The sequence below is a fragment of the Trichechus manatus genome, unplaced genomic scaffold (genome assembly GCF_000243295.1).
Source record: "Trichechus manatus latirostris isolate Lorelei unplaced genomic scaffold, TriManLat1.0 scaffold00182, whole genome shotgun sequence".
NCBI lineage: Eukaryota > Metazoa > Chordata > Mammalia > Sirenia > Trichechidae > Trichechus > Trichechus manatus.
In genome coordinates, this window is record NW_004444118.1 from 2,491,605 (window position 1) to 2,514,011 (window position 22,407).

At 42.8% G+C, this 22,407-nt stretch overlaps 1 protein-coding gene across 1 annotated transcript in view; it reads left to right on the top strand.

The window, feature by feature from the left end:
* Window positions 1–19,039: 19,039 nt before the first annotated feature.
* Window positions 19,040–22,407, top strand: part of LOC101344673 (antigen WC1.1-like) — a 23,343-nt gene continuing 19,975 nt past the window's right edge. The window contains exon 1 of the mRNA XM_023741476.1: window positions 19,040–19,179. Within this exon, the coding sequence (XP_023597244.1) occupies window positions 19,095–19,179 (85 nt within the window). The 5' untranslated portion in view covers window positions 19,040–19,094. The remainder of the gene's footprint in view (window positions 19,180–22,407) is intronic.

The window sequence follows — 22,407 nt, forward strand, 5'->3', positions numbered from 1 at the left end:
TGCCACTTCACCGTATAGCTGATACAGTTGAAGTCAGGCTTCAGGTATATACCTTGTTGTACTGTGGTAATGACGGCCTACACTGTTGAAATGGGTCTACGCAGGTCTATGCTGGGGTGAAAGGCATTCAAAGTCCATGATCCCCTTAAGCCTCTGCCTAGGCAAAGGAAGTGTGCGTACCCTGAGTTCCCAGCTTAGGGGAGCTGGCAGATTATTTTTTCCTGTTTGTAACTTGTTCCCTCTCCAAGGCTGGGAGAATGGCTTAAGGCGCATGACGGGTCCTACTTCCAGCCCAGGGGACTCAGCAATTACTGAAGTTGGCCCTGGACCTGGTGCAGAGTGAGGAGGGGCAGGTAAATGGGAGAGAGATTTTTCTCAAAAGGGGGGTTTTTTGATCCTCATGGTAGGTCAGATGCAAGTACTTATCTTTGCTGACTGAGTGCCACTTTTCACTGGTTCTAGATGCCCAAGTAAACTCTCTGCCACTAGGTCTCTCCCAATGTGGAAAACGCACACCGGTGGAACTGGCCTGAAGGGTGTTGGCTCCCGCCGGCTCAGGTCTGGCAACTCCTCACTACTTCTGAACTGTCTCTCCCTCCTCCTGCCACTCAGTTTGATTCCTCAACTTTGCTTTTGATGTTCAGGACTCCTAGATTGTCATATATAATCGATTCACTTGTTTTTTCAGTTCTTTGTTGTAAGAGGGACCACAGGAAGAATCTCACTACTCCGCCATCTTGGCTCCACCTCCAGCAGCCGAGCTCTTAACAACTGTGCCACCAGGGCTCTTGTTACATATATATTTACCATAAAAAAATATTTTATAGATAGTTGATTCCTTGGACCCTTGAAGGTTAAATAAAACAAGAATATTTAACCTCTTCATAGAAAAAAAATTACAACTTGAACATTTTTACAAAGGCTGGATTTCTTGAGTCTGGTGATTTCATAACCACATTTCAGGATTGGATATTTGGTTATTATGAAATGTTATCTTACCATCAGAGAAGACACTGTCTTTTGGGACAAGAGATTATGTGTTTCCACAATTTCTATGTTACTGGGTGTCTTATGCTGGGTTCTCTAGAGGAGCAAAACCAGTGAAGCATTATGCAGATGACACAAGCTTGCTTGCTGAAAGTGAAGAGGACCCGAAGTACTTACTGATGAAGATCAAAGACTACATACAGCCTTCAGCATGGATTACACCTCAACATAAAGAAAACAAAAATCCTCACAACTATACCAATAAGTAACATTATAAGTGGGGAAAAGATTGGAGTTGTCAAGTGTGATGGTTAAAATTGTATGTCACCTTGGCTAGGCCATGATTCTCAGTGTTTTAGCAGTTGTATAATGTTTTGATCACTTCCCTGTTGAAATTTGATATGTGATCACCCCTGTGACGGAATCTGCTGAGTGTTACTGGTGGGGGTGGGGTCCTGTGGTAGCTCACTGCCCCCTCAGCTTCATCTCTCTGCCTTCCATGGGTTACTTTCTGCCTGCTTGCCTAGCCAAAGTTTTTGGCTTGTTCCAGACTCAGCAGCTGCCTCTTGTTGTCTCATCTCAGGTTCTTGTGACTTGAGCTAGCAGCTTACCTGTCAATCTTGGAATTTGTCAATCTTCACAGCCTGTGAGCGGGAGTCCTGTTCACCGACCTGCTGATCTTGAGTTTGCCAGCCCCTGCAGCTACGTGAATCAGGAGAAACCTTGCAGTCTTGTCTGCTGATCTTGGAATTCGTTGACCTTCACAGCCTGTGAGCAGGAGCCCTGGTCTCCAACCTGCCGATCTTTGGTTCGCCAGCCTTGCGGCTGCATGAATTGGGAGAGACCTCTACCCTGATTCACGGACTTGGGATGTTTTAGCCTCTACAATCGTGTGAGCTGTTTCCTTGATATAAATCTCTCTCTATATATACCTATACACTTTACAGGTTTTGCTTCTCTAGAGAACTCAGCCTAAGACATCAAGGATTTCATTTTACTTAGATCCACAGTCAATGCCCATGGAAACAGCAATCAAGAAATCAAAGCATGTATTGCATTAGGCAAATCTGCTGCAAAAGACCTCTTTAAAGTGTTGAAAAACAAAGATGTCACTTTGAGGACTAACTTGTGCCTGACCTATGCCATGATATTTTCAATCACCTTATATGCATGCTAAACCTGGACAATGAATAAAGAAGATCGAAGAATTGATGTCTTTGACTTATGGTGTTGGTGAAAAATATTGAATATACCATGGATTGCCAGAAAAATAAACAAGTTTGTATCGGAAGAAGTACAGCCAGAGTGCTCTTTGCCAGTGAGGATGGTGAGACTTTCTCTCATATACTTTGGACATGTTATCATGAGGGACCAGTCCCCGGTAAGGTAGGGGGTCAGCAAAAAAGAGGAAGACCCTCAATGAGATGACTTGACACAGTAGTTGCAACAATGGGCTCAAACATAGCAATGATTGTGGGCATGGCACAGGACTGGGCAGTGATTTGTTCTGTTGTAAATAGGATTGCTATGTGTCTTAGTCATCTAGTGCTGCTCTAACAGAAATACCACAAGTGGATGGTTTTTAACAAAGAGAAGTTTATTCTCTCACAGTCTGGTCGGCTACAAGTCCAAATTCAGGGTGTCAGCTCCAGGGGAACACTTTCTCCGTTGGCTCTTGAGGAAAGTCTGTGTCATCAATCTTTCTTTGGTCTGGGAGCTTCTCTGCACAGGAACCTCAGGTCCAAAAGACACGCTCTGCTCCTGGCACTGCTTTCTTGGTGGTATGAGGTTCCCATGTGTCTCTGCTCACTTATCTCTTTTATATGTCAAAAGAGATTGCATTGAGACACTAATCTTGTCAACCTCATCAGTATAACCTCATCACAGTGATAGAATTTACAACACATGAGATCACATATAATCTCATCATAGTGATAGAGTTTACAACACATAAGGAAATCACATCAGATAACACAATCATACAATACTAGGAATCATGACCTAGCCAAGTTGCTACACACATTTTTTGGGGGACACAATTCAATCCATGACAGTTGGGAAGACCTCAAAGATGAGCCAAGAGAAGTAAGACCACGCAGAAGGTTATGGCAACTGTTTTTGGAGATTTCTTGCTTCTCTCTTTTATATCTCAAAAGAGATTGCATTAAGACACTATCTAATCTTGTAAACCTCATCAACATAACCTCATCACAGTGATAGAATTTACAACACATAAGGAGATCACATATAACCTCATCATAGTGATAGAGTTTACAACACATAAGGAAATCACATCAGATTACAGAATCATACAATACTGGAATCATGACCCAGCCAAGTTGACAGATATTTTTGGGGGACACAATTCAATCCATGACACTATGAGTCAGAACTTACTTGACAACACCCAACAACAATGACAATCAGGGTCAATCACACCAGCCAGTATGATACCTCCTTTCTTTGCCTGTTGATTCAGAGGCATGAGGAGCCCAAAGTAGCCGGGTGGCATTCTTAACTTCCAGTTCAATTGAATCAGTATTGTGTCTCCTGGTGGGAACATTCCTCCCTTTGGAACTAAGACCTCTGGAATTGCAGAGCATGCGGTCAGGGGACAGGAAGCAAAAATTTTTTGAGTGGTTACTACAGGTAATAGTGAGTGGTGCCACTCCCATTTCCACCTCTTGATTCCTGGACCCATGAATCTATGGGAGAAAGAGTACCATACATTGGATGTTGGTTTAGAGCATATACAGCCTCCTAGAGAACACTGCCCCAACTCTGCAGGGTATTGCCACCTAGCTGGCACCATAATTGTGTCTTTAGAAGGCCATTCCATCATTCTATCAAACCAGCTGCTTCAGGATGATGGGAAACATGGTAAGACCAGTGAATTCATGAATATGGGCCCATTGCCACACTTCATTTCTGTGAAGTGAGTCTCTTGATCCGAGGCAATGCTGTGTGGGATAGCATGATGGTGGCATTCTGTAAGTCCACAGATAGTGGTTTTGGCAGAAGTGTTGCATACAGGTAAGGCAAATCCATATCTACAGTAAGTGTCTATCCCAGTAAAAACAAAAGAATACCTTTTCTATGATGGAAGTGAGATGGTGTAATCAACCTGCCACTAGGTTGCTGGCTGATTACCCCTAGGAATGGTGCCATATCAGGGACTCAGTGTTGGTCTCTGCTGCTGGCAGATTGGGCACTCAGTAGTGGCTGTAACCAAGTCAGCCTTGGTAAGTGGAAGTTCATATTGCTGAGCCTGTGGATAACCTCTATCCCTGCCTCCATGGCCACTTTGTTCATGGGCCCAATGGGCAATGACAGGAGTGGCTGGCGAAAGAGATTGATTTGTATCCACAGAACATGTCATCTTATCCATTTTATTTTTAAAATCTTCCTCTGTCAAGGTCATCCTTTGGTGAGCATTCACAAGAGACACAAATATCTTCACTTCTTTGGACCAAGGGGTCTCTCCACTTGTCTCTACCCCATGCCTCCTTGTCACCAATTTTCCAATCTTGTTCCTTCCAAATCCCTGACCATCCAGCAAAACCATTGGCCATAGCCTGTGAATCTCTGCACAGTTGCATATCTGACCATCTCTCCTTCTACCCAAAATGAACAACCAAGTGCATGGCTTGATGTTCTGCCCATTGGGAGGATTTCTGTTCACCACTGTCCTTCAGGGAGGTCCCAGAAAGGTGCTTCAATGCTGCTGCTGACCACTTCTGAGTGGTGCCTGCATATCATGCAGAACTATCTGTAAACCTGGCACGAGTTTTCTCTTCCTCAGTCAACTGATCATAAAGAACTCCCCATGAGGCCATAGGTGCAGACTGGGAGAAAGAAGATAATGTGAAAAGAGTGGGGACCATTGGCATTTGGGTGACTTCCTCATGTAACTGATCTGTGCCTTTAGGGCCTGGTAGAGCCCGATCTTGTACATACCACTTACATTTAACAATAGAGGGCTGCTGTGCACATCTGACTTTATGACTCTGTGGTCAGACAACACTCAGTTCATGGTGGGTAGCTCAGGCTCCATAGTGACTTGGTGGCTCATGGTTAAGCATTCAGTCTCTACTAAGGCCCAATAACAAGCCAAAAGCTGTTTCTCAAAAGGAAAGTAGTTATCTGCAGAGGATGGCATAGCTTTGCTTCAAAATCCTAAGGGTCTGTGCTGTGATTCACCAGTAGGGGCCTGCAAAAGACTCCAAACAGCATCTCTATCTGCCACTGACACTTCAGGTACCACTGGATCAGCCAGATCATATGGCCCAAGTGGCAGAGTGGCTTGAACAGCAGCCTGAACCTGTTGCAGAGCCTTCTCTCTGTCTGGGCCCCACTCAAAAACTAGCAGGCTTTTGAGTCACTTGATAACTAGGCCAGAGTAACACACCTGAATGAGTGATACGTTGTCTCCAAAATCCGAAGAGGCCCACCAGATATTGTGCCTCCTTTTTATTTGTAGAAGGGGCCAGATTTAACAACTTATCCTTTACTTTTGAAGGAATATCTCAACATGCCCCACCCGAATTTCTGTTGGATTAATTTCCCACCCTCTAGCACACAAATGTGTTACCAATAAATCTAGAGTCACTGATACTTTTTCCTCACTGGTTCACTCAACATAATGTCATCAATATAATGGACCATTGTGACACCTTTAAAAGAGAAAGGTGATCAAGGTCCCTGCTGACTAAATTATGACATAGGGCGGGAATTTGATACAGCTCTGAAGTAGGACAGTGAAAGTGTATTGCTGGCCTTGCCAGCTGAAGGCAAACTGCCTCTGGTGGTCCTCCAAAACTAGAATAGAGAAAAAGGCATCGGCCAGATCAACAGCTGCATTCCATGTACCAGGAGATGTATTAATTTTCTCAAGCAATGAAACCACATCTGAAACAGCAGCTGCAATTGGAATCCCTGCCTGGTTAAGTTTATGATCATCCACTGTCTTTCTCTAAGATCTTTCTGTTTTTATACAGGCCAAATAGGCGAGTTGAATGGGGATGTGTTGGGAATCACCACCTCTGCATCTTTTAAGTTTTATATGGTGGCAGTAATTTCTGCAATCCCTCCAGGAATGCTGTATTGCTTTTGGATTACTATTTTTCTAGGTACGTACGGTTCTAATGGCTTCCACTTGGCTTTTCCTACCATAATAGCCCTTACTCCACATATCAGGGATCCAGTGTGGGGGTTCCGCCAGTTGCTGAGTGTGTCTAATCAATTATGCATTCTGGACCTGAGGAAATCACTACAGGTTGGGTTTGGGGAAAAGCTGGACACATTGTGAGATGGACATGAGCTAAGACCTCATTAATAACCTGACCTCCATACACTCTTACTCTGACTGATGAGCTGCAGTGATGTTTTGGGTCTCCTGGAATTAGTGTCAGTTCAGAGCCAGTGTCCAGCAATCCCCGAAAAGTCTGATTATTTCCTTTTCCGCAATGAACAATCATTCTTGTAAAAGACCATAGATTCCTTTGGGGAAGATTGGGAGAAAGATTAACAGTATAAAATTTTGGCAAAGTAGTGGGTTCATTCCTCAAGGGGATCCAGCCTCCCCTTCATTCAAGGGGTTGTGGGTCTGTAAACTGGCTCAATTCTGGGAATTTATTGAGGATCCATGACACTCTATTCTGGAGATTCAAGTTAGATTTCTGTTCACTTGATCTAGAATTCTTCCGCTTATACAGATTAAGTAAATATTTAGTAGATTTCAAATCTATTTCACTCCTAGGGACACCATGACTAAGTAGTCAACACCATAAATCCATATGAGTCAGACTATTCTGATTATTGCTTTGATTCTGCTGTCCATTACAGCAACCACACTTGCCTTGCCTTTGTTAACTAAGTGCCACCACTTGGTCCTCACTACCTAGGGGTCCAATCAACCCTGTTGTAGTTAGGTGTCTTAGTTCAGTTAGGGCAGTTCCCACTGTCAAATCTGACTTACATAAACTGGCAATCACAGCAGTCTTCAAGGATGCTGGGGTTCCCTTCACAAATTTATTCCTCACTGTTGTGGTAAAAGGTGTGTCTTCTGGGCACTTCATGTTTGGGTCTGTGGGTCCAACCTGATAAATCAACTCTAACATACCAATTTCCCTAAGCCTTTGGATTCCTTCTTCTACAGTATGCCAAGGCAGGTCTGGCATTGTAACTTGATTTATTGTAGGTCACCGCTTAATCCATACTTAGTGGACCAACCCAATAAACTATTAGATCCTTTTTTAACCTCTTGAGCTGGAATATCAAATGAAGAGTCTGTACTTAGTGGGCCCATATCAATAAGCTCAGACTGATCCAACTTTATGTTCCTTGCACCACTATCCAACACACTTGTAGCCATTCCCACAAGTATTTCCCAGGATTCTGTTTGTATGTATCAGAAAAATCAAGCAGTTCTTTTGGAGTGTAGCATACCTCCTCCTGGGTCACACTGTATTTTACCTCTTGGAACTTCCTGGGACTTAAGTCTAGTTATAGATCTAGAAGCAAAAATGAGTGGTGGGGATGGGTGCTGGGGACATTAAGCAACATATTGTAAGGCATCTGCCTCAGACAATGCCCTAAGTAATGCCCCAGGCAATATCTCAGACAAAGACGCTTCAGGCACAGCTGGGTTAATGTCATCAGATGGAAGTGGAAAATATAATGGTTTTACTGGGGAGGATGGCTTAGCAGACAAAGATGGAGTAGTCTCTTCAGATGGGAGTAATGGAGCTGGTTCTGTTGGTGGGAGTGATTCAATGGAATTTAGGGGCTCAATGTCCCCAGCTTCCGTATTCCTTATCCCAAGTTCCCATTGCTTCCCAATCAATGCCCTCTGTTTTGCTTCAGGCATCATTCGAAGTTGGAAATTCAACTGGTGCTGTAATTGTGCTACTCTTGCGATAAGACTTTGGGTTTGGTTTTTGGCAGTATCAGCTCTGTTACTACAAGAAATAAGACTTTCTTTCAGGGTATAAGTGGCAAATTTCAGGTCTTGTATGCAGTGGTTGAACTGTGACTCTGAAACTTTAAGCTCATCCCTTTCACTACTTTGTCTAGCTTAAGTAGGACCAACAAACCAGCTTCTTTATACTTCTCACTCTGACAAAATTGTAGAGAAGTATCAAATATGCAATCACCCAGAGCCTTATCTCTCACAAATATTTGATCCGTGGTGGTGATATTTTGTATATTTCTATTGCCACCTCGTGCCATGGTTTAGCAATGTCCTCTTTACTACTAGAGGCAGAGTCACCAGCACCTTTCAGACTAAGCAAAAAGAAAAAAAGAAAAAAAAAAAACAAAACCCAAAAACCAAACAAACAAAAAAACCAAACCCGTTGCCGTCGTGTTGATTCTGACTCATAGAAACCCTATATGACAGAGTTGAACTGCCCCATAGGGTTTCCAAAGAGTGGCTGGTGGATTTGAACTGCCAACCTTTTGGTTAGCAGCTGAGGTCTTAACCACTTGCCACAAGGGCTCCCCTTTAAGACTAGTCAAACCTAAAATGATAAAGATCATGGAAGTAAAAACAGGGAAAATGCTAGAGACCCTAATACATGGCATAAGTAACAATGCACAAACACCAGAATATAGACTAGATAACTGGGAGCTCCTAAAAATTAAACACTTATGCTCATCAAAGAATTCACCAAAAGAGTAAAGAGAGAACCTACACTGGGAATATTTTTTTTGGCTACCACATATTTGACAAGGGTCTAGTATCTAAAATCCATAGACTACTTCAACAACAAAAAGAGAAATAATCCAATTAAAAAATGGACAAAGATATGAACGGACACTTCACCGAAGAAGACATTCAGGCAGCTAACAGACACATGAGGAAATGCTCGCTATCATTAGCTGTTAGAGAGGTTCAAATCAAAACTACAAGGTGATACCATCTCACCCTGATATTACTGGCACCAATAATAATAATAAAAAAAACAGAAAATAACAAATGTTGGTGAGGTTGTGGGGATATCGGAACTCTTATGTACTGCTGGTGGGAATGTCAAATGGTACAATCACTATGGAAAACAATATGGCTCCTCCTTAAAAAGCTAGAAATGGAAATACCACACCATCCTGCCATCCCACTCCCAGAAATATATCCTAGAGAAAGAAGAGCCATCACAAGAATAGATATATGCACACCCATGTTCACTGCAGCATTATTCTCAATAGCAAAAAAGATGGAAACAAAGTGCCATCAACAGATGAAAGGATAAACAAACTATGGTACATACACATAATGGAATACTATGCAATGTTAAAGAACAATGATGAATCTGTGAAACATCTTACAACATGGATGAATCTGGAGGGCATTATGCTGAATGAAGTAAGTGAATCACAAAAGGACAAATACTGTATGAGATCACTATTATAAAAACTCATGAAAAGGTTTACACACAGAAAAAGAACATTTTTTTGATGGTTATGAAGAAGGGGAACTGGTGGTGGGGGGAAATCACTAACTAAATAGTAGACCCGCCACTTGTCTGTCAGTTTGTCAATGTGGTAGTTTGCGTGTTGCTGTGATGTGGAAGCTATGCCAATGGTATTTCAAATACCAGCAGGGTCACCCATGGTGGACAGGTTTCGGTGGAGCTTCCAGACTAAGACAGACTAGGGAGAAGGGCCTGGCAGTCTACTTCTGAAAAAACTGGCCTATGAAAACCTTATGAATAGCAGTGGAACATTGTCTGATATAGTGCCGAAAGATGAGTCCCTCATATTGCAAGGCACTCAAAATATGACTAAGGAAGAGCTGCCTCCTCAAAGTAGAGTCGGCCTTAATGATTTGAATGGAATAAAGCTTTCTGGACCTTCATTTGCTGATGTGGCACTACTCAAAATAAGAAGAAACAACTGCAAACATCCATTAATAATTGGAATCTAGAAAAATTAGAAGTCATCAAAAGTGAAATAGAATGCATAAAGATTGATATACTAGGCATTAGTGAGCTGAATTGGACTGGTACTGGCCGTTTTGAATCAGACAGTCTTATTGTCTACTCTGCCCGGAATGACAAAATGAAGAGGAATGGGATTGCATTCATCATCAAAAATAACATTTCAAGATCTATCCTGAAGTACAATGCTGTCAGTGATAGGATAATATCCTTATGCCTCCAAGGAAGAACAGTTAAAATGACTATTATTCAAATTTACACACCAACAACTAAGGCCAAAGATGAAGAAATTGAAGATATATGCCAACTTCTGCAATCTGAAATTGATCAAACATGCAATCAAGATGCATTGATAATTACTGGTGATTGGAATGCAAAAGTTGGAAACAAAGAAGAAGGATTGGTAGTTAGAAAATATGGCCTTTGTGATAGAAATGATGCCAGAGACCACATGACAGAATTTTGCTGTCCAAGGTCTCACTCACTGCATGTACCATTTTTCAACAACATAGATGGTAAATATACATGTGGACCTTGCCGGATGGAAAACACAGGAATCAAATCGACTACATCTGTGGAAAGAGATGATGGAAAATCTTAACAAGGCCAGGGGTCGAGTGTGGAACAGACGATCAGTTGCTTATATGCAAGTTTAAGTTGAAGCTGAAGAAAATTAGAAAATGGGAAAGCTGGACAATGAATAAGGAAGACTGGAGAAGATTTGATGCCTTTGAATTATGGTGGTTGGGAAGAATATTGAATATACCATGGACTGCCAGAAGAATGAACAAGTCTGTCTTGGAAGAAGTACAGCCAGAGTGCTCCTTGGAAGCAAAGATGGCAAGACTGTGTCTCATGCACTCTGGACATGTTATCAGGAGGGACCATTCTCTGCAGAAGGACATCATGCTTGGTAAGGCAAGTTCACAAGAACCAAAATACTACCTTGAGTATATACCACTTGAATTTGAAGAATTCAAAGAATCTCAAGAACAGATTTGATGCATTGAACACTAATGACCGAAGACTAGACTAGTTGTGGGATGACATCAAGGACATCATACTTGAAGAAAGCAAGAGATCACTAAAAAGACAGGAAAGAAAGAAAAGACCAAAATAGATGTTAGAAGAGACTCTGAAACTTGCTTTTGAACATAGAGTAGCTAAAGCGAATGGAAGAAATGATGAAGTAAAAGAGCTGAACAGAAGATTTCAAACGGCAGCTCGAGAAGACAAAGTAAAGTATTATAATGAAATATGCAAAGACCTCGAATTAGAAAACCCAAAGGGAAGAACATGCTTAGCATTTCTCAAGCTGAAAGAACTGAAGGAAACATTCAAGCCTCAAGTTGCAATTTTGAACGAAGCAGAAAGCATCAAAAGAAGATGGACGAAATACACAGAGTCTCTGTACCAAAAAGAATTGGTCAATGTTCAACAATTTCAGGAGGTAGCATATGATCAAGAACCAGTGGTGTTGAAGGAAGAAGTCCAAGCTGCACTGAAGGCACTGGGAAAAACAAGGCTCCAGGAATTGACAGAATACCAATTGAGATGTTTCAACAAATGGATGCAGCACTGGAATTGCTTACTTGTCTATGCTAAGAAATGTGGAAAACAGTTACCTGGCAAACCAATTGGAAGAGAGCCATGTTTATGCCTATTCCAAGAAAAGGTGATCCAACAGAATGCGGACATTATCAAACAATATCATTAATATCACACACAAGTAAAATTTTGCTCAAGATCATTCAAAAGTGATGCAGCAGTACATCATCGACAGGGAACTGCCAGAAGTTGAAGCCAGATTCATAAGAGGATGTGGAACAAGAGATACCATTGCTGATGTCAGATGGATTATGGTTGAAAACAGAGACTATCAGAAAGATGTTTGCCTGTGTTTTATTGACTATGCAAAGGCTTTCAACTGCGTGGATCATAACAAATTATGGATAACTTTGTGAAGAATGGGAATTCCAGAACATTTAATTGTGCTCATGGGGAACCTGTATATAGACCGAGAGGCAGTCGTTTGAACAGAAAGAGGGGATACCGTGTGGTTTAAAATCAGGAAAAGTGTGTGTCATGGTTGTATCCTTTCACCATACTTATTCAATCTGTATGCTGAGCAAATAATCCGAGAAACTGGACTATATGAAGAAGAATGGGACATCAGGATTGGTGGAAGACTCATTAACAGCTTATGTTATGCAGATGACATAACCTTGCTTGCTGAAAGTGAAGAGGACTTGAAGCACTTACTGATGAAGATCAAAGACTACAGCCTTCAGTATGGCTTACTCCTCAACATAAAGGAAACAAAAATCCTTGCAACTCGACTGATAAGCAACATCATGATAAACAGAGAAAAGATTGTACTTGTCATTTTACTTGGATCCACAATCAACACCCAGGGAAGCAGCAGTCAAGAAATCAAATGACATATTGCATTGGGCAAATCTGCTGCAAAAGTCCTCTTTAAAGTGTTGAGAAGCAAAGATATCACTTTGAGGACTCAGGTGCTCTTGATCCAAGACATGGTATTTTCAATCATCTCATTTGCATGGGATAGCTGGACAATGAATAAGGAAGACTGGAGAAGATTTGATGCCTTTGAATTATGGTGGTTGGGAAGAATATTGAATATACCACGGACTGCCAGAAGAATGAACAAGTCTGTCTTGGAAGAAGTACAGCCAGAGTGCTCCTTGGAAGCAAAGATGGCAAGACTGTGTCTCATGCACTCTGGACATGTTATCAGGAGGGACCATTCTCTGCAGAAGGACATCATGTTTGGTAAGGTAAAGGGTCATCTAAAAAGCAGAAGATCCTCAGTGAGATGGATGGACACAGTGGCTGCCAAAGCCAGCTCAAAAATAGCAATGACTGTGGGGATGGAGCAGGAGCAGGCAGTGTTTTGTTCTGTTGTACATAGGGTTGCTATGAGTAGAAGGTGACTGGACGGCACCTAACTACAACAACAAATTAGTAGACAAGTTAACTTTGGTGAAGGAAAAGACAACACACAATATAGAGGAAAGCAGCACAACTTGACCAAGGTAAAGTCATAGAAGCTTTGTAGACACATCCAAACACCTCGAAGGACTGGGTTACTGGGGCTGAGGACTGGGGACCGTCGTCTTGGGGAACATCTAAGTCAGTTGGTATAACATAGTTCATAAAGAAAATTTTCTGTATCCTACTTTGGTGAGCAGCATCTGGTGTCTCAAAAGCTTGAAAGTGGCCATCTAAAATACTTCTATTGGTCCCGTCATGTTTGGATCAAAGGAGAATGAAGAAAATCAAAGACACAGGAAAATATTCGTCCAAAGGACTAATGGACCACATGAACCACAGCCTCCAATAGCCTGAGTCCAGAAGAACTAGATGGTGCCTGGCTACCAACACTGATGACTCTGACAGAGATTACAATAGAGGGTCATGGACAGAGCGGGAGAAAAATGTAGAACAAAATTCAAATTCACACAAAAAGACCAGACTTACTGGTCTGACAAAGACTGGAGGAACTCCTGAGACTATGGCCCCCGGATTCCCTGCTAACTCAGAACTGAGGCCACTCCCAATGTCCACCTTTCAGCCAAAGATTAGACAGGCCTATAAAACAAACAACAACACTTGAGGAACTTGCTTCTTAGTTCAATCAAGTATATGAGACCAAATGAGCAACATTCTTCAATTCTGTTGTTAGGTGCCGTTGAGTTGGTTCCGACTAATAGCAACCCTATGTACAACAGAATGGAACACTGCCCGGACCTGACCCATTCTCATGACCATTGTTATGCTTGCGCCCATTGTTGCAGCCACTGTGTCAATTCATCTCATTGAGGGTCTTCCTCTTTTTCACTGACTCTGTACTTTACCAAGCATGATGTCCTTCTTCAGTGACTTATCCCTCCTGATAACATGTCCAAAGTATATGAGATGAAGTCTTGTCATCCTTGCTTCTAAGGAGCATTCTGGCTGTACTTCTTCCAAGACAGATTTGTTCGTTCTTTTGGCAGTCCATGGTATACTCAATATTCTTCACCAACACCATAATTCAAAGGCATCAATTCTTCTTTGGTCTTCCCTTATTCATCGCCCAGCTCTTGCATGCGTATGAGGTGATCGAAAACACCATGGCTTGGGTCAGGCACATCTTAGTCCTTAAAGTGACATCTTCGCTTTTTAACACTTTAAAGAGGTCTTTTGCAGCAGATTTGCCCAATGCAATGTGTTGTTTGATTACTTGACTGCTGTTTCCATGGGTGTTGATTGTGGATCCAAGTAAAATGAAATCCTTGACAACTTCAATCTTTTCTCCATTTATCATGATGTTGCTTGTTGGTCCAGTTGTGAGGATTTTTGTTTTCTTTATGTTGAGGTGTAATCCATACTGAAGGCTGTAGTCTTTGATTTTCATCAGTAAGTATTTCAAGTCCTCTTCACTTTCAGCAAGCAAGGTTGTGTCATCTGCATCACGCAGATTGTTAATGAGTCTTCCTCCAATCCAGAGGCGCCGTTCTTCTTCCTATAGTCCAGTTTCTTGGATTATTTGCTCAGCATACAGATTGAATAAGTATGGTGAAAGGATACAATCCTGATGCACACTTTTATTGACTTTGAAGTCTTCAATTCTAGGATACATAATTTGTGCCTTTTTATTGTCTCTGAAATCAGGATGCTTTTTAAAATTTGCAGTATGTCCTGTTTTAATTGGCCGTGTTTTTTCATTCTCTGAGTTATATAATGTTAGTTACATAATGCCCACTGAAGGCATTTCAGATTTGATGACATAAGCTATTTTGACTTCTTTCCTTCCCTCCCCCAACACTGGAAAGGCTGAGTGCAGGTCACTGGCAGGATGGGGAAGAAAAGAAGCCCCCTCCCACATAAGCCAGGCAATCAACTCGTCAAGCCAATGATGATTTCTCTCTCCCTGAGTTTAGTTCACGTGATTCCACTTTTACGGCCTGGTTCCTAGTCATCCTTCCTCCTGATGACTGGTTTCCTGCCTGGGTTACTGCACCCCAAACAATGGTCTGAAGATTTCAGACGAGAGGTTATTTTAGCCAGCAGGGCAGTTGTGACCAGGACTTTTCACACCCAGTCACCTTGGAGACAGGTGTGTGGCTAGGGAGAAAAGGTACTGTGTGTGAAGGGCAGCATCTCTAAACTCTGTAGTGTAGTTTACAGATACTCCAATACACCTTAGGGTCTGTGAGGGTAGGGGCTGTGCCCATTTCAGCTATTATTATATCCTTTGCATAGTTTCTAGAATTTACTGGGTATTTTATAAATATGTGTTGAGCGAATGACTGAATAAACAAAGAAGTAGATGAAGTCTTGGCCTGCAAGAAAAGTCAGTCTGGATTGCAAAATCTTCCTCTCCTAAACCCGAATGAAATGAATAACAAAACACAAAGACTAGCAAACATTAACCAGTAACAACCAAATGAAGAAACGGGCCTAGCCCACTGCCAAATACTTCACAAAGGTAGCCAAGATAAGACATAGAATGTTCTGGGAGAGTGTGGAACCCTATTTAGCCCATCGAGCCCTGGTGGTACAGTGGTTAAGAGCTATGGCTGCTAACTGAAAGGCAGGCAGTTTGAATCCACCAGTGGTTCCTTGGCAATCCTATGGAGCAGTTCTACTCTGTCCTATAGGGTTGCTATGAGCCGGAATTGACTTGATGGCAGCAGGTTTTTTAAGATGTGAACTGACACCGGACAGGTATGATTATAAAGTTCTGAGTAGTTTGACTTTTACCACCAAGCCTCATCATTTTTCTCTTCTGATGGGGTGTAGAAAAAATGACTACTGAGGAAAAACGATGGGAACGTGGACGTGAATGGTTGGGGTTTTCTCTTCCCTACGGAAGTGAAGGCATTAAGGCCCATACTGAAACTGTGGGCCAGAGGGAAAAGCAAGACTAGGCCTGCTGCCTGACTGCCCCGTGGGGTCCTGGATTCGGAGTAGCTAATAGCAGTTAATGAAGGCTGAGAGGCACCTGTGGGGAGCAGTGGAGTGTTGAGGAGTAGCCAGCTAGAGTGGGCGTGCAGGAGTAGTGGTGCAGGAATCATCTCCGATTGATCCAGGAGGATGTGGGCTAGACCCCTGGGGTCACCCACAGATATTGGAGCATGAGGGAACCATGAAGGGGGCTTGAAGTTTTACAGCTGTCTGTGTATGTAGTACTGAGCTGATAAAACTTGGGTCTGAATGTTAAGGGCTCTTTGAATGGAGCGGCTACAATATTAGAGTCTCATGTGTAGACTGTGGGTGACAGTGAGGAAAAGGTAATCAATGGAAGGTGAGCTGGAGCAAGAAGGTTGTGTTGTCAAACTCTTGCCTGTGATATAAAGATGACTGTATGATTCTGAAACAGCGCCGAATAGCCCTGAAGGGAAGGAAAGTAGTGAGTTCTAAACCCTGCTTAACAGAGCTTCCCTTTTTTGTTTAAGGGGCAGCCTCTCCTAGTTCATTCCTCTGTTGGTCTTCAAGTTGTAGTGAGGTAGAGTTTACAGTTGTTGTTTTTCCATCAGACAAATTTCCACTGCTTATCTATTTTGTTTTATTTTTCTGGACAGGTTGTATAGATTACAGCTGTGTTTTGTCCCTCTATAATAGATTCTGCCTCATGCCTGAGGGTTTCATATGCTTTCTCCCTTAGTTTAGGCTCCTACTGGCTGGGAGTCTACACCCCCATTAGTGCACCAAAGCATAGGTCTATGGGAAGTCAAGAGTCACGATAAAACATGAAAATATCAGGGCTAATTAAGTAGCATCTCTCATCGCATTTCGCACATAGAACGTGAAGATGATAGCTTTACTATCCCTCTTGCTCTAGTTCCCAACAAGTTCAATAAACTTTGCTTAGTTCTCTCAAACTCTGGATCCTCTAAGGATTGGCTCTTGATCTTTATATCCCAGTCAGCTAAAGTACACCCCTTTGCAAGCTAACCTTAATTCTCTCCCTAATTCTTAGTGCATTCTACCTCAGGTAGAATAAGAGACCCAAGGGAGTAGAGCTATTAATGAGTTTTAAGGGAAGGTATGGTCGAAGTGAGGAGCCCCTGTGGTGCAATGGCCGCTAACCAAAATGTGGACTGTTCGAACCCACCAGCTACTTGGCGGAAGAAAGACGTCGCAGCCTGCTTTTGTAAAGATTACAGCCTTGGAAACCCTATGGGGCCGTTCTACTCTGTCCTATAGGGTTGCTATGAGTCAGGATTGACTCAATGGCAGTGGGATTTTATGGTCAAAGTAAGGGTGATAACTGATGCTGTTGTTAGGTGTCGTCAAGTTGATTCCAACTCACAGCAACCCTATAGGACAGAGTAGAATTTCCCCGTAGGGTTTCCAAGCAGGCGCTGGTGGATTTGAACTGCTGACCTTTTGGTTAACAGCTGCACTCTTAACCATTATGCCACCAGGGCTCCAGGGTGATAACTAGAAGATTAGAATTTAAATATTTAAAAACTCAGAGAGGCAGCAGTTACCAGGAATGACAGGATCTGGGGAAGGGCCATAGGTGTGGGTTGATAGACTGGAGTTTCCTGGTAAATTCCAACTCATTCTTCAGGTATCAGCTTAAATATCCTCTCCAAAGAGAAGCTTCCTCTGACTGGATTCACCTTCCCTGAAGTCCACCGTTGTAACCTCCACCTTTACCGTTACAACCTCTAATTACTCACTATGTGTTTCTGTTATAGTTTTCCACATCTGTTATTAAACAATTTTATACCTAATTATTTGTATAATGTTTTTCACCACCAGTAAACCCCATAAGGTCAGGCGTAGTGTCTGTATTGTTCACTATTTTACTCCCAGCCCATGGCCCAGAGCCTATATGAACAGTGTATAGTAGATGATTTGTAAATGGAGGCTGTGCCGAATACTGATGGTGTGTTCAGTAACTCATAGTTTACCTCAGTTAACATGTCCTATGAACACTTGTTATTTATGTTGCTTCCTGTTTCTTTCTCTGGTGTGACTAATAGTAAAAACCATTAAAAATGAAATGAGGAGCAGCACGTGTACTGAAGATAGCAAGGATGAGACAGATTTGGGGTCAAACTTCATCCTATACCAAATTATGAATTAAGAGATTCCAAAAGGTTGAGAGGGTGGAAGCAGGAAGAGAAATGGGGCAAGTGAATCAGCCAACTGGCTGGCACAAATGAGAAAATGGAGGAGGAAGAAGAGGGCCCAGGGGCAGTGAGGCCATGTGCTCTCTGAACCCTGAACATCTGCCCAGCTCTCAGGGCAGGACTACTGGCCCCCGTAAAGCACAGAGACAAGGGGGTCAGTTTTGTAAATACCCTGTAGACTGCAGCCCCTCCTCATCCTGGTGGAGGAGAGGTTAGCCCCAAGGCTAGACAGGGTGGTGTTAGGGGATAAGAAAGATCCTGAGGGGCCCAGGAGAGGAAAGTTAAATTCTATCAAAGCCCCTTGTTACTATGAACCTGTCTGTGCTCCAGGTACTCAGTCTCCAGACCACTGAGAGAGTGACTAAGCATACCCCCCTCCACCACTTGACGAATCCCACCTCACCTGCTTTGCGTTCACCTGTGAATTTTGATGCTGCTGGTTTCCATTTTCTCCTGGCCTGATACTTATTTTCGTATTCCAAGCCTCCTTGTAGGTCTACTTTGGCCATGAGCTCAGTCACAGGGAAGAACCACAGTATAATTACACCAAAGATGTCCTCCCACAGGCCAAAGAGATGAGGGTAAACTGATCATAGCACCCTGTCCCAGAATGGTCTTACAGTCATGCCGATCTTTCAGAGAGCAGGACCTTTGTGGGGAGAGAAGGCCACTCATGCTTTTTGATGCAGTTTTTCGGCCCCAGCCCTGACGGTGGGGGCGAGTTTATGGGGGCCGGTTCTCAGGGACCTAATGAAGCATGATGTCAGAAGGCTTTGTTGCTCATATAAGGGGATGTGTAAGATTCAGAATCTAATTGGTGTTTGAGCTTCAGAAAGTGGTAGATTAATGTCTCTGATAGCATCTGAGATGGTAAAAGGTGTCTCTATTGGCTCTTGGTAGGGAGGGTGTCACGGGATGTGTCTATATATTCCCCTCTTACTCTGTAGAACCTTTGTCAGTAAGCTGGTGCTTCCTCACAGGGTTTTTTTGTAGCTGGGGCTGGGACCTTGGTGACATGGGAATCAGGATGGCTTTGAATGGACATCTGTTTCTCCAGGGACTCGGTTTTCTCATTCTCTGCACCCTGGTGGGCGCTCCAGGTAAGAGTTGCCTCCTTTTCCTGGGATCAACAGTAAGTGGGTGGACACGTTGGTGAAACGGCAGGTCCCTGGAGTCATGGAGCCCAAAGCTTCAATGTAGATCATACATTTCTGACCAAAAAGGAACCACAGTGATTGTGAATATTGCTTCTTCTCCTGTGGGGTGTTTACTGATCATAGTGGTGGATTTTGCAGAGAGGTAATATCTGGTCTCTGATGGAGCTGTGTAGGTTTCAGTCCTCTCCAATGTCTCCCTTGTTTTCAGGAAACATCCCTTTAGTCCAGGGCTCCCAGTGTGTGGGAAGGACTAGCGATTGACATGGGCTGGGTCTCTGGGCTGCTCCTCACATACTCCACTCACTTAACTCTTCTCCTTCTGCCTGATTACCCCATCAGGACTCCAGTATTTCTATTCCTTTCTGGCTATGTGCATGTATGTGCGTGTGTGCAGTGGGTGTGAGGGGTGTGTAAAGGCTATCTGTGTGAGAGGGAACAGGCTGCCAAGAAGTGACTGAGTCTGTAAAATACACAGTGCCCACACTGTGGGGGTATGGGCCTATGTGAGTGAGTGTCTGTGATGATAGGCAGAGGCAGAGGTCCCACATGTCAGCTGTAACCTGACCATAGATAATCTTACACCTGCCTGCCTCTTTCTACCACCTCTCCTTGAATCCTATGGACTCTTCTCTGCTTGACTGCAGTGTTTGCCTAGCAGTGGGCTCTGGAGGAGGCTTTGCCTCCTATCCTCACCTCTCCCTCTCAGGTCTCCACTGTAGAGTGGAGAAACCTACAGCCAGAAGAGGGGACCTCTTGTTTACAAGGATTAACTGATATTATGGGCTAAGAACGGAGCTAGGATATGACTTTAGAGTCTCCTCAACTCCTGCCCTAGTCCTGGTGAGTTGTGTTTTTAATTTACTGGCGTCCTGGACTGGTTCTTTTTCATCCTTAGAATCTATTATTGGAGAAGAACTCCAGGGTTGTGAATTCTTTGGGGTGCATTTTCTCTCTCATGTAATCTTTCTGTCCTTTCCTGCAAGCTGGTTTCCACTGAGCCCCTGACTCAGAGGACCTTAGCATCAGGGACTGGGCTGCAGCTCAGAGGAGGTAACTCTTTCAGGATCTGCGTATTGGTTCAGGCTGAGGCTGTGACGGCTCTGTCTCCCTTCAGTGCTCCTTGTCCTCCTCCTGCTCCGTTCTTAAGTCTCCATAACTCTCCTTCGGAAACTTCACCCCTACAAGTTCCTACTTCTTGAGTGTTGGCCAGATGCTGTTTATTTCAGTATAAACTAAAGAAATTGCACAAAGCATAAGCACACAGCTCGATGAATTACCACAAAGGGAACACAATCCTATAATCACCATCTAGCTCAATCAGTAGAACATAACCACTCCCCTAAAAGTCCCCATTATGCCCCTTCCCAATGTATGTCCCCTTTCCCTTCCTCAACTGTAACCACTATCTTGACTTCTAATGCCATAGATGAATTCTTCCTATGTTTGAACTTGGTACTCATGGTATCATATAGTATGTATTTTTCTGTGCCTCACTTACTAAACATTTTTTTTTTGTAATTCATCCATGTTGTTGCATTCCGTCATAGGTTGCTCATTTTTATTGCTCTTTTTAGTCTGTTATATAAATATGCCATGATTTAGTTTTTCATTCAACTGTCAGTGGACACATGAGTTGTCTCTTGCATTAAGCATTATAATAATGTTAGTTTGAGCATTCTTGTGTATGTTTTGTGCAGGTCCTTACTTTACCACTTTCACTGATGTCATTTCCATTTAATACTCTTTTACCTCAATGGGTTCACATTTCTTTTCAACTTCGGCCTGATTTTTCCTTCCTGTCTTATCAGAGCTTCAGTGCTTTTAAAATAAAATTTTAGTATATATTTTAGTCTATCTTTTAGTTATTCTCGGAAGCACAGTTCGTTTAAAAAATCTAGCCCACCATTACTAGGAATGGTTTTATTGAGATTTTTGTAGAGAACTGAACATGTGTACTTGTAGGATCTCATTTCAACCCTTTATTCCTGCCTCAATGTCAAGCCTATCCTAAAACACTGAGTAAGCCTCCTAGGATGATTCCTCTCTTCAACTCTCTTTTCACCCCTTCCTCCACCTATTTATCTCTACCTCCTAGAACAGACCTCCTCATAATCTTGTTAAGGTTAGCATCTTCCAAGAGGTGCTCTTCTTCTGTTGCACCCCCTTTTTCTTCTTGAAGGGAAGCACATGGACCCAGGCCTAGACTTGAGCAGTGTGAACAGGTAACGAGGGACCAAGTCTTGGTTGGAATCCAAGAAAGACAATTATTTTTTAAAAAATTTCGTTGGGGTATAGGTGAAAGTTTACAGTGAAAATTAGTTTTTCATTCAAAAAATTTATACACAGATTATTTTGTGACATTGCTTGCAACACCCGCAATGTGTCAGCACTCTCCTCCTTTCCACCTGGGTTCCCTGTGTCCATTTGTCCAGTTTTCCTGTCCCTTCCTGCCTTCTCATCTTTGCTTTTGGGTGAGTGTTGCCCATTTTGGTCTTGTATACATGATTGAACTAAGAAGCACGTCCCTCACATGTGTTAATGTTTGCTTTATAGGCCTATGTAATCTTTTGCTGAAAGGTGGACTCTTGGAGTGACTTCAGTTCTAAGTTAGCAGGGTATATGGGGGCCATAATCTTGAGGGTTCCTCCAGTTTCTGTCAGAACAGTAAGTCTGGTCTTTTTGTGTGAATTTGAATTTTGTTCTACATTTTTCTCTCGCTCTGTCCAGTACCCTCTATTGTGATCCCTGTCAGAGCGGTCAGTGTTAGTAGCTGGGCACCATCTAATTGTGGGCTTAGGCTAGTAGAGGCTGTGGTTCATGTGGTCATTTAGTCCTTTGGACCAATATTTTCCTTGTGTCTTTGGTTTTCTTCATTCGCCTTTGCTCCAGGTAGGATGGGACCAGTAGATGGATCTCAGATGGCTGTTCACAAGCTTTTAAGACCCCAGATGCTACTCACCAGAACAGGATGTAGAACATTCTCTTTATGAACTATGTTATGTCAACTGACCTAGATGTCCTCCAAGACCTGGTCCCCAGCCCTCAGCTTCAGAAACCCGGTCCTTCAAGGTGTTTGGATGTGTCTAAAAGCTGTCTTAGGCTGGGTTCTCTAGAGAAGCAAAACCAGTAAAGTGTATAAATATATATATATATATAGAGATTATATCAAGG